A 25,687-nucleotide genomic window follows, 5' to 3' on the forward strand; every position below is an offset into this window, starting at 1 on the left:
TTTTGGAAACCGAACTCTTTCATAATTGCCAATCAGACAATCTAAGGTTTGCAGCTTTATTATTAAACATGCTACTGCGATGCTGTGAACAACCTGACTTCTTCTCGCGTAATGTAGGTTGGTAACTCTTGGTCTTGTCGCCACTGTACAAACGCATCATAATCTTGAATCTTATGCTCCCTGGTTAATTTTCGATAGATGGCAAGTTCTGTGCCTAACCTTCGCTTATGGTTGGAGAACCAGTATGTGATGTTGCGAGAACGCAAACCTGTCTCTCGAATCACTGCCTCTCGCTGTTCTCGGGTCAATTTGCACTGCTTGCTGTAATAGTTGAAGAAAGCCTTTCTCAGATAGGCAGTAGTTTCTGCATCATAAGAGGTGGTGGTTCGGTTGTTCTTTGCCATTGCGGTCTTTTCCGTTGATTTTGGTTTCAGGATCTTTGGGGTTCTGGTAGATTGAGATACAACTTGTGGATGCGTTGATGTGCTGGCAGTGGTGGATGATGCATGATGCTGGTAAGAGCGAGAGAATCTATGCTTTTGTCTGGCAGGTGAGAGAGAAGATGGCGTGACCTTAGATCTCGAGTCCATGGTAAACATGTCTGCATCGCTGTCTTTTTCGTCACTGCTGCTACTGCTGCTGTCACTGCTGCTAATGTTTGGGGAAGATGCTTGTTGTGCAACACGTCGTACCATGGTATCGAATCGTCGAGACGAAACACCTGCGACAGGAAATCCGGTAATTGTGGTAGTAGTTTTGGTCACAACAGTGATAGTGCCAGTATCTGACATGGCCTTCAGTTTGGATTTTGAACTGCTTGATTCTGACATCTTGTTTGGATCTCTATTCAAAGAGGCTGGCATGGAACGATTGGCTGTCAAGACATGCTGATGATACAGGGTCGAATGAAGATCGATGTGATCCTTCATATGGCAGAGGGACGGATCTTGATTCAAAGCACACGCAGAATCCAAATCATCGTCATCATCATCATCATCATGATCCAGGAGAGCGTCAATTGGGGGTAGATCTTGCCAGTCTTTACTGTGATTAGGTAACTGTTGTTCAGTCATTTATCAAAGAGAGAGAGAGAGAGAGAGAGAGAGAGAGAGAGGAGAACAGGTGTAGATGCCAGAGAGCAGCAGTTGGCATATATACCTTTTTTTAAATGTTGTCAATATTTTTCGATCGATACACACAGCTAGAAACCCATCAAAAGGTGTCTCTATTCGCTGCTCAAGCATCACGCTGTTTTTACCTAATACTATGAGACAATATCAAGACAAAAGGCGCATTGTCTCACACATTGAGTGATACATTGCAGGTATTTTATTGAAATGATCTGACAACTTTTTTCTCTCTACACTTGCTCAGAATCCATATTTCTCAAAGGCATGAATCGGCCTCTGTCTGTATTGCTTTTCAAAAGTCCAGATAATGCAGCCAAATGATTTCTTCTTCTACGCTTTGTCTTGATGAATAGCAAAAATGCAATAGAGACAATGATGGTGGCAGATACACCGAAATAGACGAAATGGTGTGTGGGCGTCGTTGTCGTCGCTGATGACTGTGATGTTTGGTGTCCATCCTGATCATTCAGCAAATCATCTTGCTGATGCTGATGCTGCTCCTTTTCCTTTTCCTCGTTGAGCTTCCTAATGACCCTGTCGATCTCACCGGTATTTCGCTTTGGCTTGTAAATGGGTGATTTATAGGGCGAATGCGGTTCTTGCAGGAGCTGGTTTACATCCACTTTATCACTAAGATAGGTCTCAGGAGCGAGAGAGCCTGCCATTAAAATGCTGTTGGCAATCAGACGATGCACACCTCCTGTCAAATGTGTCTTGTCCCACCACACATAAGCATCCACCTCGTCTGCACACTGGCCTTGACAAGCGTCCCAATAAGGGTCCTTGGCATTGATGATTTCAAACATGCTTGGGTGGTCGACTATATCGTCCAGCATCTTATGAATGTCCACTAGATCCAATTCCAGCGATTGAAGGTGCTTGTTCATCTTTTCCACTTCCTTGGTCAATTGCTCGTTTAATTGGTTGGCAGCTGTCTCCCTACTCGATGCTAAATCTGTGTTGGCGTAGAATGGCATGCGTTCCAAAGGTGGGACGCCAAACACAATGAATTTGTTGGACGCATAGATTCTACGGATATTTCTCTGAAAGTGTGTATCAGTCATTTCATGCAACGCACAAGACAATCAAATAGTTACAATATGGGTCCCAATGCAATCCACCACTCGTTGGTAATCTTGCTCTAGTGCTGCCATGTTGTCATCCCCGTTCTTTTCAAACATCCTGAACACATCATTGACGCCCACCCAAAAGATGATGGCTGTCTCCTCCATGTCCAACTCTCGCAGGCTCTTTTGGTTGTAAAACATCTCTACTTGATCTGTGATGCTCGGGATAAAAGTGGTGTCGCTGGAATACATGTCGTTGTTGCAGACAGCTCCACTAAAGGCAAAACTATACAGCGAGGCATTCCAGCCTACAGCCAGATGCTCGCTCCAAACAGGCCCGTTAGTCAGTCGCTGATGATTGCCCACATCCGAGTACGAATCGCCAAATACAACGATATTTTTGATGGTTTCTTCTTTGGCTAATGTTTCTGTGGCTGCTGCTAATAGTACAGTCAGTATCAGTGCAAGCTTCGTCAGCATTCTGTAGTGTAAGGTCTGAGTTTGTGTGATAAACGTAAAGAAAAAGGAGTACATTTATTAATTTTTCATGTTGAAATACCAAAATCAACCGCACACACTCCTACGCTAAAACCCTGCCACTGAGATCCCTAATCGAACTGACATTCAACTAGGAATCACAAATGTAGACAGGATCAAGGATCCAGCAGGACTCAATGGCCCTTGGCTTTCTTTTGGCTTTGACACAACAACCATGATTAAACCAACATCAAGGCTGACCAATTGCCAAACAAGATGTCATCTTTTGGTACACTCTCAAGCACATCTCTGAAAGATTTCTACCTTGGTGAGATACTTGATGTCGCCTGCATTGTGTTGAGATTACTTGATGTGTGCGTGAATCTTGCTGTCAAGACTCCATAGCCGTAGCTTACTTTGCTCAACTGCAGTAAGCGTATCAATGCAATGTATACATATTCTACCTGTTGGGAAATGTCATCCTCACTGTCGAATATCTCCAAGACAAAGCCCTTCCAGTACAAGATGCTTAGCGGGTCGCCCTAGAAGCCGTTCATTCTACAGCAAAAAGGATTTACACCTGTCTCAAATGGGCGGCAAATACATAAACATCCCTATCCAGATATGATTTCTGGCTGAGATCCTGATAGAAGCTTGAATGGAATAAGCTTACCACAGGCCCCCCCCCCCTTTTCATTGTGTATGTGTGACATTAGGAGCTAGGATGCCCAATGGACGCTACCAATTGACAAAAAGAGCATTTAAACTTTTTGATTGGATTTTGTTAGAATGCAAAACCTTTTTGTTGCAGTTTAATAATAAAATAAAAATAAAAGCAAATGTCACCGATTTGCCGGTTGTCCTTTTTGCCTCTTTTTTTCTTTCTCTTTTTCTCTGTGCCTCTTATCATCTCTGTTGTCGCCTCGCCTTGAACATGGAACAAGAAAAGACAATAGACAAGCAGAGTCGGATGTCAAGTCAAATTGAGCCGACAGAAGTGATTGATTGCGAGTTGTTTGATCAGGATCGACAAGATGCTCCGAAATTGGAAATCCAGGAAGCTGCCATGTCTTGGCAACTCAAGGCTGTCATTTTGGTTACCATGCTGACTATGCCAGGTATGTGTATAGACTATGATGCCAGAGCTTAAGGTGCGGCACAATTGATTCGAGTCTACTTGTAGTCGGATGTCATTACATGGAAGCAACACTGAGTACATTAAAAACCACCTTAAAGAAGGTAGGCACAGTGACTTGGTCTATCAATGTCAAACGACTCACACTCGCAATCATATAGACCATGGAAATCAACAATACACAGTTCAGTATCCTCATGTCCTCGGTGACACTTGTCAATACAGTGCTGCCCTTTTTCGCTGGTGCATTTTCAGATGACCTCTCTTCATCAATTGGCACCATCAGAGGCACATTGGGCATCAACACGATTATCTTTATCGGCACTTTGATGGTGACGATGGGAGCCAACTACAATACCTACCCCATCATGTTGGCAGGTCAGGTCATCTACGGTTTGGGCGAAGGCATCATTGTCACTTTTCAGGAGGCTATTCTATCGCGCTGGTTCCGTGATAAGCAACTAGCCATCATAGTGGGTTCCATGCTGTCCATGGCCAGACTGACAAAGTTTGTAGCTAAACTGATTTGTTATCCGCTGGTGGATCTAGCAGGTACTTTCACCAGACCCATCACGGTTGCTATGATACTGTGTGGGCTATCCTTGCTGGCCAATTTGATGTATTGGGCGGCCATGTACAAGAGTGGATTTGCAACACTCTCTGGTAGAGAAATCAGCCAGGCTGGATCCAGCCCTGCAGTGATATACGATGCCAATGGGAACAAGCAGCATGATACGAGTACGAGCAGCAACAGACGGTTTCGATTTAGATACAGTATTTTGCTGCATCTGCAAGGCATTTTTTGGATGGTCCCATGGCTGCAAATCACCATGTCAAGTGTTCTCAGTAGTTTTGACGATGTTGCAACTGAATTCACACAGTTTCGATACTCTACAACCAGTGTGATGGCAGGTTACCAGAGCAGTCTAACCCAAGTTGTACCCATTGTGGCTGCACCTTTATTAGGCATCTATGTGCATCGATATGGCAAACATTTGTACATATTGGGCACAGGGACAGTGGTTCTCATCATCAGTGTCATATTGCTCGCTTATACCTGGGCTCCGCCTGCAGCAGGCATGATCCTGATATCGTTTGCTCTCTCTCTGGGTCCAGTGGCCCTGCTCACCACCACATCGCTCTTGATGCCATATGAACTCGTTGGCGTAGGCGTGGGGCTTCACAAGTGTGCAAACAACATTGGCACTACGATCTTGTCGGTTGTTGTAGGCTACGTCCAGGATTTAACCTTCCACGATGGCGACACCTCGGATGATCATGTGGACCTGCAGCATGAATATGACTATGTGATGATACTCTACTTGTTTGTGAGCTGTGTTGCCTTGCTATTAGCTTTCCTATTCTGGTTCTGGGATAGACAGTTCCTGGGCAGCTGGCTCCAGATCAACCGCAAGCAGCGACAAGAAAGACTAGACACAGCCAAGGCAATGTCAATGCACCACTATATCTATGAAAATCAACAGGAAGGACACTACAAACAGCAAACTGCATTAAAGCTGATAGGAAGTCAGCTTAAAACCAAGCACTCGTACATTCATGTCGGCTTCTTCTTGTTCTGGCTGTTGATTGCTTGGGTGGTTTTCTTTACATTTGCACTGATGCCCGTATACCAAAGCTACTCATTATAAAAGACGACGCTAATTAATGATAATAAAAAAAACAAGGGGTACATGGAATAGATCACTTTCTAAATAGTGTAAATGACGAAATTTGTGTTCTGTTTGCCCAACGTTGTTGCGGAGAAGAATATGTATATAAAGTTTTTGATCAAATGGGCTTCTTCTCCCCCCAATTCCTGCTTTCTTTTCTTTTCAGATTTTATCTTTCAGCATGTCTTCACCTTTACCAGTGAACGCAAAGCAAGGCTATAGAGAAGGAGGCTCCTATGTGCCTGATTCATCCGTCCTATCAAGCTCCATTGACAGAGTCAACTCGACTGCTCGTTTAGGCTCATCTCCCATTCCGTCTAATGTTTACGGCTCTTCCCCAAAAAGTTTTCGCTCACACCAAACATACGGCTCTACTGATCTAGACAACGTACTGACCAACAACAGCGGTAGCCTATTCAGACCCCTTTCTACAGCTACATTTAACCCTGAAGACGGCACCGTCAGTGTGGATCTCCCCGAAGACCAAGTAGCCAAAGTCGTCAAGAGACATTTGGTTGATACCTCTCCATCTCCTTCTTTACGGAGCGGCTCCATTCATCGGAGTATCACTAATGAAGATGATCAAGCCAGCAGCTCCAATGTGCGCAGTGTGCATCAACTTCCAGGCGGTGCCATTACGCATGATATCTACAAATGGACAGAGGATGTTGAGAATGAACAAATCGCTCGTCGTCAACGCTCTCAGTCCTTTTATGTGCCTCGCAGCGAACCTGTGGACCCAACTTTGGCTAGATTAAAGGATCCGGGAGGATTTAGACGCCATTTCGTAGTCAAGAACGCAGCTCGTCAAGGTCGAGACCCCCCTCACTGGATGACTCGTACATTTGTCGACTTTTTGGCTCTGTATGGCCATTTTGGTGGCGAGGATTTAAGCGATGATGAAGGCGAAGAAGGAGACGATGATTTGGTAGAGGATGACTACTTGGAGTCAGGCTTGAGACGACGCAGAAGAAGAAGATCCGATGACGAGGAAGAGGATAACGAGGAGTCATCCCTGATCCGTAGGGCTCAAGCAAATGCTGTACAAGGCACTGCTACACCTGCTAAGGCTGTGTTTTTGCTGTTGAAATCATTTGTTGGTACAGGCGTCATGTTCTTGCCAAAAGCGTAAGTGGGCAAACCGTGTGGATACAGCCATTACGCATGATCAACTCATCATATATTCTAGTTTTTACAATGGTGGACTCTTGTTTTCAACTGGGTTACTGACTGCCATTGCCATGATTTCCTTGTATACATTCTTGCTGTTGGTCGAGACTCGCAACAAGGTAAGTCTCAATGTACGGTGTGGGTAGAGGATGGCCATCCTGATCAGCTGTATCTAGGTGCCTGTTTCATTTGGTGATATCGGTGGCGTCTTGTTTGGCAAAAGCATGCGACTTGCTGTATTGACAGCCATTACATTCTCGCAGGTAAGTTGGGGGGGGGGGAGAGGTACTGTCATACCGAGAAATCGACACACTGATGTGCGCATCTCTAGATGGGATTTGTTTGCGCTTATATGGTATTTGTAGCTCAGAACGTGCAAGCCTTGATAGAGTCAGTATCGCAATGCGACCTGAGAGTGCCATTATCGTACCTTATTCTCGGCCAAATTGCCATCTTTGTGCCACTCGCTATGATTCGCAAAATTCAAAAACTGTCAGCCTTTGCTCTCATTGCTGATCTATTTATTCTCATCGGATTGGTGTATCTCTACTATTACGATTTCCTTACACTGGCAAGTCAAGGCATTGCTGATGTGGAATGGGTCCTCAACTCTAAGTCATTCCCAATGTTTATTGGAACAGCCGTGTTCACATACGAAGGAGTGGGCCTAGGTAAGATTGCAAGGGGTTGGCTGGTGATCAGGGATTAATTGGTTTACTTTCTAGTCATTCCTATTACTGAGTCCATGGCAGAACCAGAAAAGTTCCCCAAAGTGTTATCAGGTACCATGTTGTTTATCACTGGCATCTTCTTATCGGTCGGTTTCGTTTCGTATTTAGCCTTTGGTAGCGAGGTTCAAACCGTCATCTTGCTGAATATGCCCGGTACCGCTGTGGTCAATACAGTGCAGGGATTGTATGCATTAGCCATTTGTTTGTCCATCCCCCTTCAGCTGTTCCCTGCCATCCGTATTGTGGAAAATGGATTATTCACTAGATCTGGAAAGTACAACAACACTGTCAAGTGGCAAAAGAACGTGTTTCGATTTGTCTCTGTCTTGATTTGTGCCTGTATTGCTATTGGTGGCTCTGGTGATTTGGACAAGTTTGTGTCTCTCGTCGGCTCCTTGTGCTGTGTGCCTCTCTGCTTCATCTTTCCTCCACTGTTCCATCTAAAGGCCATTGCTAAATCCTGGCGTCAAAAAACCATTGATATTACCATTCTCATCTTTGGTATTGTATCAATGACATATACCACAGGCATTACAATTGCTCTATGGTCTCAAGGCGGTGAAGCAGCGCCCATCTCAAGATGTCCTGCCTAATATCTCTATTTGAGGACCATATACTATAGCACAGTACTTTTCACTCTTGCTGATTTTAGAGCTAATTTACCACATCTTTTTTTTAAAAAAAAAATAAATTGATTTATTTTCTCTCGAGAATGAGGTTGATTTATATGTATAGTCTCACCTACATGCGCGGTGTTTTCCAAACGACAGCAGCTCACATTAAAAATTTGTTTTACTCTATTATTTTTCTTCAACTATCTTTCATACACAACATGTCTACTTCGCAATTATTACCTTTAGGTTAGCATTCCATATTTGAATGGAGAGGATGCATGCATTGACTCATTTTGTAGAGCTTATTGACAAGTGCATTGGCTCCAAGATTTGGGTTGTCATGAAGAATGAAAAGGAATTCACTGGCAAGCTTTGTGGATTCGATGATTATGTCAGTAAGTATTTCTCTTACGCGCGTACTTGAAAGAGAGCGCATGGACTCAACAGTTGTAACGCTAGATATGGTTTTGGAAGACGTGACAGAATAGTAAGTGCATACCACTGCGCATGAAGAGAAGAACGACATGTTGACATGATTTACAGTGAAAGCACCAAGGATGGATACAAGACTCAGAAATTACCACAACTCTTATTGAACGGAAACAACATTTGTACTGTAAGTAGCTTGTAGAGGAGGATTGGATGTGGATCTCGTATGCTAATCTGTCTTTGTAGCTGATACCTGGTGGTGCTGGACCCATTTAAATGCAGGATTAGCAATGAATTTGATCAATAAAAAGGAAGAGAAATTGTTGCATGTCCATATTGATTGCGAGGAAGATGGTTTTTGGGATATTAGATGCGACAAGGTGGGTGGGGATTACGGTTTATAGTAGCTGTTGCGCAGAAGATCCATGCTAGTAGACGAAATAGCGAGAATGACATGGGAGATCGACCTGGAATAGGATGATTTACCTGCATTTATTGCAACGGCTGTGTCTCATCATCCAGCAGCAAGTGTGCAGTGCAATGTGCTAGGGGTTAGTCTCTATTTCTCGGTTTGTCGAGTCTTTCGGCAGGCTTGGATCTACAAAATCAACAGTGGATCGAGGTATTCCGTTTACTCCCCGTTATCTTTGACTCGGCTTGTCGGTAGCTTTTTATCTCCATCTTCGGCAAGCAACGAGCTTTTTATATTAAAGCCGTTCATTTTATGTACAGGATGATGCTATAAAATGATGCTATAGTTTAGCAGTGATTATATATATATATATATATATATATAGGTTTGCTATCGACAGAGCGTCTTTTCTCTCTCTCTCTCTCTCTCTCTCTTTTACCTTTGCACCGTTATAGATATCATATATATATATATCATGAAAGAGCCAAAATTAACTCACCCAGATGATACATTGCTAAGAGATGACACTGTGGATCAACCAGCCAACATTGTTGCTGCCATTGATAGTCAAACAGCCAAACAAGACAACAAGAACAAGAAGAAGGAGACAGTATCCATCTTTCGGCTTTTCCAGTTTGCCACAAAACGAGATTTGCTGTTGATTAGCATTGCTGGTTTTTGCTCATGCACCACTGGCGCTGTTCAGCCCATCTCCATTCTATTTTTCGGCAACGTGCTCAAAAAATTGGGTGAAGCCATTGTCGAAAAAAGTGACCTCATGGATGCTACGATGCCCATCATCAAATTATATGTGTATCTAGGCACAGGTGTCATGACAGCTGCTTACATTTCCAACTGTCTGTGGGTCTTGACAGGAGAAAATCAAACCAGACGTATTCGCCAATTATACGTGCACTCTATTCTACGTCAAGACATGAGCTGGTTTGATAAATCAGAAGAAGGGTCCCTTACAACAAGACTGTCTGCCGATGTGCAGTTGATTCAAGACGGTATCTCTGAAAAGTTTGGCCAATTTCTCATGTGCTTTGCGCAGTTCATTGCTGGTTGCTCAGTGGCGTTTAGTAAAGGATGGCGTCTGTCCATTGTGATGATTGCAGTGACTCCTGCTATTGCATGCACGGGTGGTGTGATGGGTATTTTAGTTACAAAGTACACGGTGGAGACACAAGATGCTTATGCTGATGCCGGCTCCATCTCTGAGCAGGTCTTTGCTGGTATTCGCACCGTTTACTCATTCTCACTGCAGAACCGCTTTGCTAAACGCTATGAAGAGAAACTCGATAAAGCAATGAGAGCCGGTATCAAGCGTGGCATTATTCTCGGAACAGGGCTCGGTATATTCATGTTTTGTCTGTTCGCCATGTACGGTTTATCCTTTTGGTATGGTTCTCGTCTTGTGCACGATCATGTCATGGATGGATCCACAGTGTTGGTGGTCTTTTTGTCCATGATGATGGGTGAGTTCTCGCTGCTACAGTTGCCTACGAATCTTGCTGCTGTTTCTTCGGCTTCTGCTGCTGCTTACAAGATCTTTGAAACCATCAAGCGTGTGCCTGATATCGATACAAGCTCTCCAGATGGTGTGATCCCCAACAAGGTGCTTGGTGAATTGGAATTCAAGCATGTCAAATTCAGATACCCTACAAGGCCTGATACTATCATTCTAAAAGACCTCAGCCTCAAAATCAAACCTGGTATGACCGTCGCATTTGTTGGAGCGTCAGGGTCTGGCAAGTCTACCAGTATACAGCTTTTGCAGCGATTCTATGATCCTGTGTCTGGTTCGGTGAGCTTGGATGGCAGGAATCTAAAGCAACTCAATGTCCAATGGCTTCGGCAGCAGATTGGTGTTGTAAGGTAATATTGATAGAGTACACACGACAGCGGCAATAGACTCACCTTTGTGCCTTTGTAACAGTCAGGAGCCTGTCTTGTTTAACACTAGTATTCGTCAGAATTTGATGATGGGAAGTGGTAATCGCAATATTGGTATGGAAGAGATCACCGCTGCGTGCAAGAAGGCCAATTGTCACAGCTTCATCAAGCAATTGCCCAAAGGATACGATACACTCGTTGGCGAGCATGGTGGTATGCTCTCTGGTGGACAAAAGCAAAGAATTGCCATTGCCCGTGCCATCCTTAAGAACCCTGCTATTCTACTGCTAGATGAGGTAATGTACAGTATATGCCTAGTGTCTCGTATGCAGCAACTCACCTATATAACAAGGCCACCTCTGCGCTAGATACGCAGTCCGAGAGACTGGTGCAAAGAGCATTGGATGAAGCAGCAGCAGATCGTACCACAATTGTCGTTGCTCATCGTCTTTCAACTGTGCGTAATGCTGATCTGATTGTAGTGATGCAGCAGGGTGATCTGATTGAACAAGGTACACACAACGAACTGATTGCAAAGGGTGGAGTCTACTCTGAACTGGTGAAAAAGCAGCAGATTCAAACCTCATCCAGCACTCACAATCGCAAGACCAAACAGGAGGAAGACGAGGAAGACGAAATCCTATTGCGCAACGAAGCCATTGAAGTCAACAGAAAGAGCTGCATTGAACTGAACCGTATATCCAACCACTCGTCCATCGTCAGTGTGCCAGCCGCTAGAAAGAGTCGATTCTCTCTGCTCGATGGATTTGAAGAAAAGCTGCGTCGTGAAAAGAAGCTCAAGAAAAGCACCAAAAAGATGAAGGCACCTGTATGGAAGGTATTCATGCAAATGCGTCCGCAGTGGGGCTGGTGTGTGCTTGGTTCGGTTGGTGCTTGTATTGCTGGCACCGTGTTTCCTCTGTATGCTCTCTTCTTTGCCAAAGTGATTACCATGCTAAATGAAAACGACGACAAGGATTATGGACCGATGGAAGGACCCAACGTGTATTCGTTCCTGTTTGTCGTTTTGGGCATGTTTGCTTTTCTAGGCTTTGCTATGCAAACAGTGTCTTTTGAAATTGCCGGTGCCAAGTACACCAAAGCATTGAGAAGTATGCTGTTTGTCGCCTTTATGAAGCAGGAGATTGGGTACTTTGACCGCGATGAGAACAATGTGGGCTCGCTTACTTCCAAGTTGGCTGTGGATGCCAAGAATGTCAATGAAATGATTACGCGTGCGTGGCCTGATGTTGTCCAGATTGCGTTTACGTCAGCCATTGGTAAGTAGTCTATACAGAACGCTTGTTGATAGCTTATGTTCACATGTCTGCATTAGGCTTGACAATCGCTTTTATGCACAGTTGGAAACTCACGTTGATCGTCATGTGCATGACACCGCTGATTGTGGGTGCAGCTGGCTGGAATTCCAAGGTGCAAGAAGGGTTTGAAGGAAGTACAAAAGAGGCCAACGAGCAGTCTGCAGAAGTCGCAAGTGAAGCCATCAAGGAGATCCGTACAGTGACAGCTCTCAACAAGCAAAGCTACTTTGAAGAACGGTACTACAATGCCACTGAAAGACCGCATCGTTTAGCACAGCGTAAAGCGTACACATCTTCCATCGGGTTTGCATTGTTGCAAGGCACATCTCTCTATACCAACGCAGTGGCCTTCTATGCGGGCTCAAAGCTGATTACACAGGGCAACTTGGATCTCGGTGACATGGTGATTACCATGATGTCTATCATGATCATGGCGGATGGCATAGGAAGAAGTAGCATCTTTGTCTCTACCTTTGCCAAGGCTAAAATTGCTGCCATCACAACATTTGAGGTGCTCAACCGCCAGCCAGCCATTGATCCTGAACTGGAAGGCATTGAACCCGAGGGAGAAGACATTGATGGAGACATTGATTTCAGTAGCATTGCATTCAGATACCCAGCAAGACCTAATATCCCTATCTTTGATGGCGAGTTCAACTTGAAAGGAAAGCAAGGACAGACAATTGCGTTGGTCGGCCCCTCAGGTTGTGGTAAATCCACCACCATTGGTATGCTTCAGCGATGGTATGATCCTCTGAGTGGTACTGTGCGTGTAGATAATCATAATGTGACATCGTTTTCTCTTAAAAACCTTAGAAGCCATATGGCATTAGTGGGTAAGTAGTGTGTGTGTGTGTGTGTGTGTGTGCCCTGTTAATGCAGCTGATATTCATGTCCTCTGTTTTGCTTAGGCCAAGAACCAACTCTGTTTGATGTCTCGATTGAAGACAATGTTCGCTTTGGTGTGGATGACTCCAAATCTGTAACACAAGAGCAAGTGCATGAAGCTTGTAAAGCGGCCAATATCCATGATTTCATTACTAAATTGCCTAACGGATACCAAACATCAGTGGGAGACAAAGGGTCGCAATTATCAGGAGGCCAAAAGCAGCGCATTGCCATTGCTCGTGCTCTGATCCGCAAGCCTAGAATATTACTGCTAGATGAGGTGAGTACGACTAGAGTGTCTAAACGTCAGATGTAAGTAACCAGCTGTTTCATTCCACCCTAGGCAACCAGTGCATTGGACAGTGAAAGTGAAAAACTGGTTCAAAAGGCCTTGGATAACATCATACAGGAGGGAGGACGTACCACCATCACCATTGCCCATCGTCTCTCTACCATTACAAATGCTGATATGATCTGTGTCATCAAAGACGGTAAAGTCATTGAACAAGGAAATCATTGGCAGCTGCTGAAGCTAGATGGTGTCTATAAGAGTCTGGTGCAGCAGCAATCATTGAGCTCAAACTCTGGATGATCTGATGTAGAAGCTTTTTTTAAATAACCGCCTATGAAAATTGTATCTCTTTCTTTCTCTTCCCTCTCTCTCTCTCTCTTTTTCTCTGCATATTACATATATATATATATATATATCCTCTCTAATAAATGGTATCATGAGCCACTACCAAAACACAGATTTCAATGAACCATACTCTTCAGTGTCGTTTCAGTATAAACAGCCCACATCGCCTTATCCGTACAACAATAGCAACAATGTGGATCCAAGCAAAAAGTCTATTTTTCCAAAGAAACAGCAAGTCTCTCGTTGGCTTCGGCTGCATCAAAAGAGCCTTCTCCTTGTAGCTGCTTTTCTACTATTCACTCTCTACTGTATGAAGGGCATCATTTCAAACTACATTACATTTATCGCCATAAAGATGGACAATACCATGTTTGATCGTGGATATGTATCGTGTGGATTACTTCGCAAGGAACCGATGCTCTTTGTGCAAGACACGCATCATGTGCAAGTGGTTTGGGAGATGAACTGTGGCATGTCCAACAAAGACATGACGCTGACGTATTGGACAGGCAGCAAGGAAAAGAAAGTGATAGGACCTGTGGATCCAAAAGTACTAGATCCCTACCACACAGTCTACAAAACCACCATTGGACCTCTTTCAGCTGGACCCGTAGAGTACCGCATTGAGATGATAAAACAAAACAGCAAGAAAAAGACAGTGGCCAGGCACTTGTTCCACTGGTTTGCCAACGACGATCTGCAGCCTATTCGAATTGCTGCTTTAGCCGACAACCAATTTGGAATGATGACCTTTTCATCCTTACTGCGTCAAATCCGCAAATTTCCACAGCAGCAAAAGCCTCATTTCTTGCTCCATGCAGGCGATGCAGTGCAGAACTATCCTTCACTGCGACAATGGCAAACAGATTTCGCTGCCCCTCTGATGATGCACGGACTTTGTCAAAAGATGCCCTTGATATACGCTCACGGCAACCACGATTATGATTCTGTTGGTGAGTACACATACACACGCCATCACGAAAATGCACAAAGCAATCCCTGGTTTTCGTTTTCCATGGCCAGCGGTGCCATCCGCTTCATCATTTTGGATAGCAATTTGGATTGGGATTTGCAAGATCAATGGCTGAGACAAGAAATCGAATCGGACTTGTTCAAGCAAGCACAATTTCGTATTGTCGTGGTACATGTGCCACCATTTTTGGAGTACTGGGATCCTGAGGCTTGGTTTCAGTTACGACAAAGTGAATGGGGAGCCTTCATCAAGGATCGCTATGTGCCTTTGTTTGAAAAGGGTGGTGTGAATTTGGTTATCTCTGGCCACCAACACAACTATGAACGTGGGGAGCGCCATGGCATTCACTATGCTATCATTGGCGGTGCGGGTGGAGACATTGACTATGATCAGGTCAAGGATTGGGGCATGTATGAAGCCAAACTGTTGGATTTTCATTTCGTCATGCTGGAGTTTAGACCACCCAATGCTCTCAATGAAAACGATACATGGACGCTGCAATGGGATACATACAATGTCAATGGAAGAAAAGTAGACTCTGTACTAATGGCTGGTCATCCGAGAATAGCAAGCCCACAGGAGGACGTGGAGGAGATGGTTGATCAAGAGGAGCAACAGCAAGGGGAAGATGTGAGTTTCTAGAACAATAAGCTACAGAACCCCATGTACATAGATGGAATAAAATATACAGAATAAACCGACTAAAGAGGAGGCGGTTGTATTTATTATACATCAGTAAAAAGCGTTGATTCTGGGCTCCCCATCCATATAGTTTTTTTTTTTTTTTTTTTTTTTTTTTTTACAATAACTGAAGAAAAAAAGAGCTTCAGTCAACATGTTAATAGCGGGTGCATTTACCATTAATCTTCCTCAATGCGTCAATCTGCGTCAATCGAACCTCAAACATTTTGATGGATGGAGTGAGCTCATGCTATTTTATCCCTTGGCAGAAATCCTTTTTGAGCCCTGTTTATTCATGAACTGCGCGAACATTCACAAGGGAATTTTGATTTTATCTTTATCAATTCATGGCTTTGTCTCATTATTTCGCTTGTATCATTGAATTGATATGATTTTCGATTGTAACGGATCCAAATGAGACCCCTTTTAATTTTTAAGCCTGGATGTAATTAACTTGAATTGGCTCGGGTCTAGCGCCGCTTTAGTGGATGATTGACTTTTACCTCCACGACGGTTATTACCACCAAGACGGTTTGCCCTGTCTCTTGGGACTACCGCGAGACAAATTCCCAGCTGAAGCATTAGCCATCGCTGTTGTAAGTCTATCATGAGGGGTAAATTGTGAAGGATTCTGCAATTCGGAAGGCGATCAGCCCATCAGTAAATCTCTTACTATTTGCCTAACAATGATATTCTGAAGTGGGGCAAATAGAGAGAGACACACATCGAGATCATTAATGACTGTTCTGGCTGTGGTCAAGTTCATTTCTTACCTATCATTTAATGTATTAGACACTTCAGAGTGAGGAGAGATCCCTGATCACAAGAGCGATCCAAATTACAATGGTGTTTCTCTCGTTCTTCTGCTTCAAAGACTTGTCTAAAATACTCCTCCTCAGCCAAATCATTCATCTCAGTCCCTTTTTCTGTAAAGACATCTCTATCATTAAATGATTCAGGTTGAGGGACTCTCTCTAGAAGAAAATGAGTTACTGGCTCATTGTATAGCCTCCAGTGACGATGGAAATTATGTTCTGCAATTTGGAGATTCTGGAGCATCAGATTCTTTAAGAAATGCGCACATTTGTCACCAAAAAATAATTCAATCTTCTATTGTAAATTTCTACTCGAAATGGGAATTTTTTGATCGATTTGCAACTTTGCCGACTTATTTTGCAAGATTCACCTGGTTCCGCATCCTTCATAATAAAGTCGCCACAAGAGACATTCTTCATGAACGGCAACCTCATATCCACCATCCCTTTTGTAGGATCTGCCACTCATCCACCGAAACATTGGAACACTTCCTCTTTGCCTGTCCCCACAAACGATCCTTTTGGTCTTCCGCCCTCTCCATTTACATGCCCCCTCTCATCTCCCAAAACAGTTACCAAAACTTCCAGAAATTCCTTCTTTTCGAACACAACCCTTCTCGTCAAGATCATTCAATCTATCCGAATCTCTCTGCTTACCAGGTTTTCGCCTGCATGCTACAAACTATATGGTATCACCACTACCAGTTTACATTCCAGGACAAACCTTTCCTACCATCAATTTTACTCTCATCACTTCGTAGCTCATTAGATACCTTACATTTCCAAGAAACCTTAGATCAGTCTCCATAATTAGTCCCCCCAATATATATCCAGTCTTTTTTCCTCTCCCATCTAATAGGCGTACGTAAAAGGACTTTAAATAAAGCAATACAATTGCCCTACAAAAAAAATTATTTTGCAAGATTCGACTATGTAAAGTGTGATGATCACCCCATACTTCCTCATGCAGCCTGTGGTGGTAGGGCAAAGTGATTAAGCATCCAACATGCCATCTGGATGATCCCGGTTCAAATCTCAGTGAATGCATTTTTGGTGATTATTTTGACATAGTACTGATGTCCTCGTTTGCTGTTTTGTGCTCTTATGCAGTATCCATATTTTGACGATTCGCATGATTGTATTGGCTCTAGGTGTCGCACCTGATTAGTAGTAGATTTCTTTCCCAACTTAGTTCATTATATATCTTATTCCCCTTCATTGCAGACATTGGGTCCACCAACAGTCTTTTCTATCCCTCAGTATGACATTTTAAGGACTTTAAATAAAACCTGGAGCTCGACTCCCCTACAAAAAAAAATACTTCCTAATGCATTCTAGGAGTACTTTTCAAGGCGCATCCAATGGTGCTAATTATAATAGATGTTTTTAATAAGCTTATTGAGAAAACCCAAGAAGTATGAAATGGCGTTTTTGGCGAAAATGTCGAGATTTTACATATCAAAGTTTCACAAACAAAGTTTCAGGGGTTGCATTGGGTCAATAGAAACATTTTGATTCAATATATGCCATAGTGAAAGTCTATGTTAGGGGTCAAAAGAGCGATCGTTTGGTTTTTGATGAAAATCATGAGGTATCACTCATGATTTTTGGTCGATTTTTGACGATCCTAAAAAAGTTGAGCAAAGGTGTCAGGAAGTTAGCGCCAGATGACAGAAATTATGTGGCGCTATTCGGGCGGTCTAAAACGGCTTCCAACTCGAGAAATCACTGTTCGAAGGCACCCAGATTTCGCTGTGTTTTGCTTACCTTTTAGGTAATGAGAGGCAGCGCAAGTAGGTTGAGTGCCGGTATACGAGTTGCTTCCACTGATTTGCACGTAAAGCATTGTAGAATTGTCTGATCTACAGTTACAAGCTGCTTAAAGAAGCTTCTCACTTCATAATGGTAGCTTAAAAGTTGAAATATCAAGAAGCATAGTGGGTGGATCTTGTGCAAAAAAGACATGGAGCAGTTTTGTGGTCAAAGGAATCGCAGTATTTAGCTATGGGGTCAAAGAAGACGTAATAGAGGAGTCGTTTGCCTGTGATACCACAAAAGATTAAGTTAAAACCCTGTCAGGTAAATAGATCTACAAGCATTTGTATATACTTGATGATAGTTTTGTGTGAAGGGTTACATTAATCAAGAAGGAATGATGCATCGCTGATACCCCTGCTCTTTTTTATTCGGCACTGGCAGACTAGTTCTGACAGAAAGACGCCCCTCATTTGATATTGTCTGTATACACATCGACGATCTTGATAGTGATACTTGCCTCTTTGGCTACACATGTTACAGCATCAAGCAACCCAAACTTGTCACACTACCGCTTTCAATCAGGTGACAGACAGCTTGTGTATGTAAAGCAAAAAGCCATTTCTCCTTTTTTTTCTTCTTTTCATTTCTTTTCTTGCATATATATATATATATATATATATATATCTATTGACCATGTTCAACTCATTTACGACTATATTCATTATAGGCATTGTTGTATTTTTCATCGTTACTGTATTCTTAGTTTGCTTTACGAGGTCTTCCATTGAGCTACCGATATCGCTTGGTCATTATTCAGAGTTTGACGATTGGCCGCTTGATTCTGAAGAGTCAATTGCGTGTCTACAAGAAGATGCAAGATTAAGTTATGATAGAGCAAAGAGTAAGTTGCTATCTGCGTACAGTAGAATGATAAAAACTGACATGGTTTCTCTAGTTTGGCAAGATAGACATCCACCAGATAGTATACCAACAGACATTACACCACCACAGTTCTTATCGATTCAGGAGAAGGGGGTTTCTGCGTTTGAATTCGAGGGAGAGCCTGATGCAAACATCTATGTAGCTGGAAGGACGGAATTGCAGTTCATTGATGGTGAATGCTCTATTCAGACAAACCTACCACTGCCTAGACATCAAGAAGTATATTACTGGGAGGTAACTAGATTATGCAAACGGAATTTGAGATGGAAGCTAATGCAATAGCTAGGCCAAGATGTTTGAAAAGCCAGAAACAACTATTGTATCTGTAGGTGTTGCGACGAAACCATACCCCACATGGAGGTTACCAGGTAAATATTTGGATTTAGTAGAAATCGAGTAGTATACTCATTATATACGCTATGGTTAGGCTGGAATCGATACTCCATTGGATACTTTTCAAACAATGGCTGCAAATATTTCTCATCACCTTTTAACGGAAAACCATATGGCATTCCCTTCAATCATGGAGACATCATTGGCGTTGGATATAGACATAGAACAGGCACCGTGTTTTTTACACGCAATGGCAGGAGATTGGAGGATGCATACACTGGATTACGTTGGAATTTATTCCCTACTATTGGTGCGAACGGACCATGTCAAATACATGTGAATTTGGGTCAATCTGGATTTGTGTTTGTCGAAGCCAATGTCAAAAAGTGGGGTTTAGCACCGAGCATGGGCACACTACCAGCTCCTCCAGCTTACGGCATTGAAAACGATACTATTTTGCTAGCAAGAGCAGGTGGACATTTGTCATCTTCCGCTTCATCGAGTCGACAGCCTCATGCTGACAGTGACGCTTATTCAATGCACAGTCATCAGCAATCCAACACCTTGATCACCATGGATGATAATGATGAAGGTGACCATACCAACCAAAACTCTATACCAGATCCACCACCTTATTCCAATAGCCACTCGAACGAAAGAAACAATTTGCTGGACTAAACCCTTAAATCAGTTTTTATTTGTAAATTTTTTTTTAAATGTATGCCAAAACAAGAGCAGCAGATGGCACCAAATCTAGTTGAAATAAACAGTTAATATACGCCTTAATAACAACGCATACACACACATTCACACACTTACTCAATTCCTTTAATGTCTTTTGTCGATCATCATCACTGAATGTCTTTCTTGGGAATGTGGTGGATAACGTGAAAGCATTGGACAGACCTTGAGATTGTAAATAGCCAAAGACAGTATTCAATGTTGCATTGGCATCAAATGTGTGCATGATGGGCCCGGACCCAGGGGCACGGATTTGAATTCTTGCTTCGTTGTATTCCTTTTTGACAGTGGGCTGTTGTGCTGGAGCAGATGCCTCTGCTTGAGCTTGTGCTTGATGTGCTTGTTTGGCTGCTTCTCTCTTTGCAGCACGCTCCTTTTTGTCTTGTTCAATTTGCGCCTTGATCTTTGCTTTAGCAATCTTTTCTTGTTCCTTTTCTCTCTTCTTCATGTCCAATGCCTTCTTCATCTCTTTGGCTTCCAGGGCTTCCTTGGCATCAGTCATATCCTGTCCAGCCTTGCGTCTAATCTTTTCAGACTGTTTGCGTTCGGCAATTTCTTGTTGTTCGCGAGCTGCTCTTTTTGCTGCCATGCGAGCCTTTAATTCAGCTAGTTTCTCCTTCTTTTCCTCGTCTGTCAATGGCTTGATGGCCTCTGTGCTTTCTGCGAAGTTTTGATGGCCTGTAAAAGTAGCATGTCTCTCGGCACCAGCAGCGTCGCGGAACAGCTTTTGACAATCATTACAGATCAAGCTTTGGGCAGTCTGCTCGCCATCTTGGATCTCACCTACACGTGCCTGTTGAATTCTCTTGCTGCTCAGCTAATGCTGTGCATATTTACCTTCTTCTTGGGCGTTGGCCGTTGCAGGAGTAGAACTACTAGCACTTCCTAACACCTGAGGAGGAGTAGTTTCTTCTTCTGGCTCATCAGAGACTTCAGGATGAGCAAGAATCCTATACATACGCACTGATTCGTCACTCGTGGTAATGTATTTGCGCCTGTTATGCTTACCAATCCATGGCAGGTTGAAGACCAGCACCATTTGTTGCCTTCATGGCCTTCTTTCTATGACTCGACATCAGTTATCGCGTCGGTTCTTTCAAGTAGATCCACTTACATTTTGGCGAGGGAGAATCCCATGCCAACAAGAGTGTCGATATCGTTTGCCATGATGTATAAAGTGATAAAAGTAAAAGAGCATTATGCAAATACGATTACGAATGTTGAATTTATCCCATTTCCCGCACCGTCACATCATGGATTGTCAATATCCATTCTTCGATCATAGCAAACTGTCCAGGGCAATCAAGGAACTACTGAAACTATTTCTTTTAGAGAAGAGCTGATATACACTTTATGAAGAAAACGAGTTGTTTATGGTAAAATCAAATAATCTTGTTGTCTGAACCCTTCTAATCATACATGGGGTATTTGATCGGCTAAATTAGTAATTGGCAAACGTCAAGCAGGCAATACCATATGCTATGATTTGGGGGTCGGCTTTTTTCTGTCTCACTGAACGGCATTATCGTTACCATAAGGCCGTTTGGCACCTTGAGTCTGTTTTCAATGGGTTCTGGATAGATGTTTGCCATGCTGGAGCTTGCAGGCGTTCAGATTTAACCATATCGAACTTTGGCTTTGCTATAGCACCTTGAATGTCATCAAACTACGTCAAAACATAAAAAGATCGGCTTTTCATCTTTACTGTAATCGTTGACAAATAACGCCACTTGTGCAGTGCTCGAGTATTGACAAGAGGGCTCATTAGAAAAGTGTGCGAGCTGTTTTTGGAAGGTGTCATTTGGGGTAACCGGAGACACACTACTACTATTTAAAAAGGGAGCACTGTTTTCATACTTTATTTCATCCCATTTCATCCCATTGCACCATACAAAATCATGACATCCTCCTCCATCACATCATTCTTTCATCAAAAGCCAAATCAATTGACGAGAAGCTCAACGTTCACTGGCAACAAGTACGATGCCAATTCAATTCAACGTTCATCCACATTATCCAAGGTCAAAAGATTCGGCTCTATGCTTGTTCGCACCAAGCAGCAGAGACCAATGATCGATACAACATCTCCTTCCGTCAGACCATCGCCATCTTCTGCTTCACTTATGTCCTCTGCTACAGCCAACAATGAAGACTCTGAAGAAGAGGAACATGTCATGACACCCAGTTCATCGACAACACAATTTAGCAAAGATGTCATGATTACAGTCGTAACAACCAACACTGTCAATTATCAAATGGATCTGGACATGATGTCTGTAACACCAAAAGATCAATCCAATCAACTACCAATCATGGTTGAAACATTGGAGCCGCCGTCATCGGAGGAACAAGTAACTTCATTAACAAAGGTCCAGACAACACCCAGCAGTTCGGATGTATTCATGGTCAGGGAGCAATTAAGAACCATGTTTGAGCAAATAGATGCCGAGATTGACCAAGAATTAGAGTCAAATCATCTCCTCATGTTGGCATCCATCAAATCCACACCTCGTACCATGTATTAGATTTTTTTTTTTTTTTTTTTTACAATAATAAAAAAAAACCAAAAGTCTAGCGGGTCTAGGCAATTTCATTAGCATCTTCGGCTTTTGGATCGGTTTGATCATGTACGGAGAGAGATTGTGTGAAAAGAAGCATGAACCTGGCATATATTTGTATCAAAAAGGGCCGAAAGGAAGACGTCTAATCTAATAAGCTTTATTTCGCAAATGTTGCAACTAAGCGGAAAGACAAGGGTAAGCAATAATAGTATAATAATAGAGTAGAAATAGTGGTTATTCTTTGGTTTAATCTTCTGTTGTTGCAGCAGCAGCTGCAGCCGTTTCATCTGTTTGTTCTTGCTCTACATTCTCTTCAGGCACGGTGGAGACGGAGGGTGTAGAAGCACCACTTCCAGCAGCGGCTCTCTTTTCAGCATACATGGCCTTCATCATCTCTTCATCCTTTTGTTTACGCAATCGATCAATCTCCATGGCTCCACCCGTCTTTTTCAACTTTTTGGAATCAACAAAACCAACCAATTCCTTTTCAAAATCATCAATGCGATTGGCCAATTCTCTCTGTCTCATCTTTTCAGCCTGTTCCAAGGCACGTAAGCGACGGGTATGATCCACATCAATGGTTGACACTTGCTTAAACACGCTGGACATGCCTTCAAATCCTTCCTCTGCGGGTGCTACTCGGAATTCACGGGGTTGAGGTTTTGTATTGGCTTGATAAGCGTAAATCTTCTCCAGCTGTTCAAACACCTCCAACAAAGCGTCCAAATCATCCTTCATATCTGACAACAAATACTCCTGATCTTTGAGCGTTTGTTGTTCCTTGACAATGGTCTGCAGCTCCAATTCCCAGGTCTTTTTCCATCGTGGCTTCACTTGAGCAATGTATTTGCCAAACTCTTCGATCTCCTCGGCGAGCGCTTTACGTTCGTTAGCGCAATGTGTCATTTGCGCTTCAGAGGGACGGCATTTGCGTTGAGTGACATCCAACTTGAGTTGATCAATGGTATCTTGGAGGTCCTCTAAGCGGCTTGTCACCTTGTCTGATTTGTCCAATAAGTTCTTTTTACCCTCCTCCAAGTGTGAGCGAGCAGTGGAGGTCTGGTTGAGCTCGGCATCTGCCTTTTTGATGGCTTCTTCCTTGACTTTTTCTGCTTTTTCCTTAATCTCTGAAACGACAGAAGCTGTACCTTCACGAAGTTCTCTTTCCAATTGACGGAGTACTGCAACATCTCGACGTAATGTCTCGATCTCTTTACGTTGGGCTTCAAACTGCTCCTTGGATATAATGGGACCTGCATTTTCAACAGCTGGAGTAGCGGGAGCCTCTTGCACTAGTGTCGTTTCTTTCTCCTCCTTGGGTTCATCCTCTGGTTCTTCTTCTGCTGTTGCTGCTGCTGCTGCTGCTGGCGGAGGTTTCAATGGCTGGTGTTGGCTCAAGATATGTGTTGTCACTTGCTGGATCAATTGGCGCTCCTTTTCCTCGTCTGCTTCCTGATTTCTGATATTGGATTCCACAATTTGTTTTTTGATCTCATCCATCTGCTCTGTAAACATGCGACGGGTTTCGCTCAGCTCCTTGTTGAATGCAGTTGTCACTTCTGACAGCCATTCCTTTTGAGATTCCTTTTGATCTTCTTTGTCTTTGTAAAAGAAGCCCATAATGAGTAGATAGAAAGAGAAAGAAAAGCCATATAAGCACATTACCATTGATATTGAAAGACAGTATGGATTTATCGCGCACTTCTGACAGATCCACAAGCTCATAGGACACATCTACAACAGGATCTCGAACGTATATTTTGGGAAAATCATTCTGTCCAACCGAATAACTGAATTTCTCCAAAAACAACATGTTCAAAGCAGGAATGCTGATTTCGCCAGTGTATTGAACCTTTTGAACTTCCTTGCCAATCTGCAGAAACAATGTCAACACTATCAAGCATGTCAGTCTATGTCTATCCAGACACACGCAAGGCGCATTCATAGTAAGCTACCTCCATCATCCTTGTTGTTATCCTCTTCCTTGGCTTCGGATACTGTATTCAAGCTGTGAGATGTGGGTGTGGGTGCTGTTGTGGGTGTTGCCACTGTGTAGTCCACATTTTTCAGGGGTAAATGGTTGTGCGTAGGCAAAGAAGGTACAGGAGGTACATTACTACTTTCATAAGCAGGTTGAAACATTTGCTGTCCTTTACCTCTGGATATACTGCCACCACTATACTCACCACCTGCTCTAAACATGGAGGCACGACGTACTGACGACCTACGAGCTAAATTCTCCTGTCGCTTCAGTGCAGCCAATGCACTAGCTGTATTGGGATCGCTTTCGTCAAATGATTGTGTGTCTTGTCTTGCAAGAGGAGTAGGAGCAGCAGCAGGCATAATAGGAGGTGGTGGAGGTGGAGGAGGAGATGGCATCTGTTGAGCAGGATTACTGCGATTGGAAGATGTGGAACGAGTAGGCAGTGGTAAGGGCTGCTTTTGCATGTTGGGTGAATTGGATGGCGAGTAGGATCTATGGGCTGATGAGCTGTTACGTGGCATAATGCGAGATGAGAGGTCATTGGTAGGCATAGATGGGCGTGGCATGCCACCTGACCATGGCTCATATTCTCCAGAAGGAGCCATTCGAGGTGAAATAGGAGGATGAGGTGGTAAAGGAGGCGACGAAGGTGGCTGTGGGTGCATCATGATCCGTTGTGAACTACTTCCTCTGTTTAAAGCTGCTAATGGTACTTCTCTGTTCCAAGAATCCGTATTGTTGGATCGAATAGACCCACGTGATTCTCTCTCTCTTTCCCTCTCTCTCAGCAGAGCTTGTTTGCCCTTGAGACCATGCAACAAATGAACGATTACTTCACGAATACGAGGCAGATACTGATCCAATCCAGCGGGTGAAGGAGGCTCCAACATGGCAACTGAAACTGAATCACGCAGTTGTCGAGGAATCCATTGCAAATCACTAATACAGTTTTAGAGTCTAGTGCTATTGCGCTATTATCAAGAATTACCTCATGGATACGCTTGCTTCTTCAAATGCTTGCGAAACGAGGAAGAACTGCTTCTCCAATGTGTCATGGATGTCGAATATCTCGCTGTTTGAGGCACGCATAAGAGACCATTGAGTCAGAGCTTCCAGTAAAGCTTTTGTCGTTCTCAGTAGCTTGGTTACAACTTGCTCTATTTCTCCAGACTAGTGTGTGCCTGTTTGTTAGTGACTCAAGAGGAGCTTGTTCATCCTGCTCGACTTACCATGCCGACTGTGCTATTCACTCTTCTCATGATTTGTATAAATGTGATGTATGGTCCAAATGATACAGAAGAAGAAGAAGATGAAGAAAAAAGAT

The 25,687-nt window shown here is 43.3% G+C and overlaps 11 protein-coding genes across 11 annotated transcripts; 7 read left to right on the forward strand and 4 right to left on the reverse strand.

Annotated features, from left to right (window-relative positions):
* Positions 1 to 71: 71 nt before the first annotated feature.
* On the reverse strand, positions 72 to 1,073 carry ATC70_010511 (uncharacterized protein; the record flags this gene model as incomplete). The annotated part of the gene is made up of 1 exon (XM_064829725.1): positions 72 to 1,073. The coding sequence occupies one exon, from the start codon at positions 1,071 to 1,073 to the stop codon at positions 72 to 74; it is 1,002 nt and encodes a 333-aa protein (XP_064682227.1).
* Positions 1,074 to 1,360: 287 nt separating this feature from the next.
* ATC70_010512 (Zn(2)-C6 fungal-type domain-containing protein) lies at positions 1,361 to 2,677 on the reverse strand (the record flags this gene model as incomplete). Its single annotated transcript, XM_064829726.1, has 2 exons — positions 1,361 to 2,173; positions 2,228 to 2,677. The coding sequence occupies 2 exons, from the start codon at positions 2,675 to 2,677 to the stop codon at positions 1,361 to 1,363; spliced, it is 1,263 nt and encodes a 420-aa protein (XP_064682228.1).
* A 931-nt stretch (positions 2,678 to 3,608) lies between these two features.
* Positions 3,609 to 5,458, forward strand: ATC70_010513 (uncharacterized protein; the record flags this gene model as incomplete). Its single annotated transcript, XM_064829727.1, has 3 exons — positions 3,609 to 3,792; positions 3,858 to 3,913; positions 3,971 to 5,458. 3 exons carry the CDS (start codon positions 3,609 to 3,611, stop codon positions 5,456 to 5,458), a joined length of 1,728 nt encoding a protein of 575 aa, XP_064682229.1.
* A 202-nt stretch (positions 5,459 to 5,660) lies between these two features.
* ATC70_010514 (uncharacterized protein) lies at positions 5,661 to 7,973 on the forward strand (the record flags this gene model as incomplete). Its single annotated transcript, XM_064829728.1, has 5 exons — positions 5,661 to 6,607; positions 6,669 to 6,768; positions 6,826 to 6,912; positions 6,981 to 7,320; positions 7,375 to 7,973. 5 exons carry the CDS (start codon positions 5,661 to 5,663, stop codon positions 7,971 to 7,973), a joined length of 2,073 nt encoding a protein of 690 aa, XP_064682230.1.
* A 239-nt stretch (positions 7,974 to 8,212) lies between these two features.
* On the forward strand, positions 8,213 to 8,699 carry ATC70_010515 (uncharacterized protein; the record flags this gene model as incomplete). The annotated part of the gene is made up of 5 exons (XM_064829729.1): positions 8,213 to 8,240; positions 8,294 to 8,389; positions 8,454 to 8,481; positions 8,538 to 8,610; positions 8,670 to 8,699. The coding sequence occupies 5 exons, from the start codon at positions 8,213 to 8,215 to the stop codon at positions 8,697 to 8,699; spliced, it is 255 nt and encodes an 84-aa protein (XP_064682231.1).
* A 611-nt stretch (positions 8,700 to 9,310) lies between these two features.
* Positions 9,311 to 13,530, forward strand: ATC70_010516 (uncharacterized protein; the record flags this gene model as incomplete). Its single annotated transcript, XM_064829730.1, has 6 exons — positions 9,311 to 10,713; positions 10,775 to 11,027; positions 11,084 to 12,011; positions 12,068 to 12,886; positions 12,962 to 13,218; positions 13,282 to 13,530. The coding sequence occupies 6 exons, from the start codon at positions 9,311 to 9,313 to the stop codon at positions 13,528 to 13,530; spliced, it is 3,909 nt and encodes a 1,302-aa protein (XP_064682232.1).
* A 136-nt stretch (positions 13,531 to 13,666) lies between these two features.
* On the forward strand, positions 13,667 to 15,190 carry ATC70_010517 (uncharacterized protein; the record flags this gene model as incomplete). Its single annotated transcript, XM_064829731.1, has 1 exon — positions 13,667 to 15,190. One exon carries the CDS (start codon positions 13,667 to 13,669, stop codon positions 15,188 to 15,190), a length of 1,524 nt encoding a protein of 507 aa, XP_064682233.1.
* A 3,305-nt stretch (positions 15,191 to 18,495) lies between these two features.
* Positions 18,496 to 19,755, forward strand: ATC70_010518 (uncharacterized protein; the record flags this gene model as incomplete). Its single annotated transcript, XM_064829732.1, has 4 exons — positions 18,496 to 18,703; positions 18,758 to 18,978; positions 19,031 to 19,112; positions 19,172 to 19,755. The coding sequence occupies 4 exons, from the start codon at positions 18,496 to 18,498 to the stop codon at positions 19,753 to 19,755; spliced, it is 1,095 nt and encodes a 364-aa protein (XP_064682234.1).
* A 34-nt stretch (positions 19,756 to 19,789) lies between these two features.
* ATC70_010519 (uncharacterized protein) lies at positions 19,790 to 20,985 on the reverse strand (the record flags this gene model as incomplete). The annotated part of the gene is made up of 5 exons (XM_064829733.1): positions 19,790 to 19,830; positions 19,897 to 20,601; positions 20,656 to 20,768; positions 20,827 to 20,880; positions 20,933 to 20,985. The coding sequence occupies 5 exons, from the start codon at positions 20,983 to 20,985 to the stop codon at positions 19,790 to 19,792; spliced, it is 966 nt and encodes a 321-aa protein (XP_064682235.1).
* A 731-nt stretch (positions 20,986 to 21,716) lies between these two features.
* On the forward strand, positions 21,717 to 22,343 carry PGI1 (glucose-6-phosphate isomerase; the record flags this gene model as incomplete). The annotated part of the gene is made up of 1 exon (XM_064829734.1): positions 21,717 to 22,343. The coding sequence occupies one exon, from the start codon at positions 21,717 to 21,719 to the stop codon at positions 22,341 to 22,343; it is 627 nt and encodes a 208-aa protein (XP_064682236.1).
* A 282-nt stretch (positions 22,344 to 22,625) lies between these two features.
* PIK1_2 (Phosphatidylinositol 4-kinase pik1alpha (PI4-kinase)(PtdIns-4-kinase)) lies at positions 22,626 to 25,622 on the reverse strand (the record flags this gene model as incomplete). The annotated part of the gene is made up of 5 exons (XM_064829735.1): positions 22,626 to 23,980; positions 24,045 to 24,272; positions 24,335 to 25,302; positions 25,352 to 25,533; positions 25,593 to 25,622. The coding sequence occupies 5 exons, from the start codon at positions 25,620 to 25,622 to the stop codon at positions 22,626 to 22,628; spliced, it is 2,763 nt and encodes a 920-aa protein (XP_064682237.1).
* Between the last annotated feature and the right edge of the window lie 65 nt (positions 25,623 to 25,687).

This window comes from Mucor velutinosus (genome assembly GCF_035048745.1).
Source record: "Mucor velutinosus strain NIH1002 chromosome Unknown tig00001564, whole genome shotgun sequence".
NCBI lineage: Eukaryota > Fungi > Mucoromycota > Mucoromycetes > Mucorales > Mucoraceae > Mucor > Mucor velutinosus.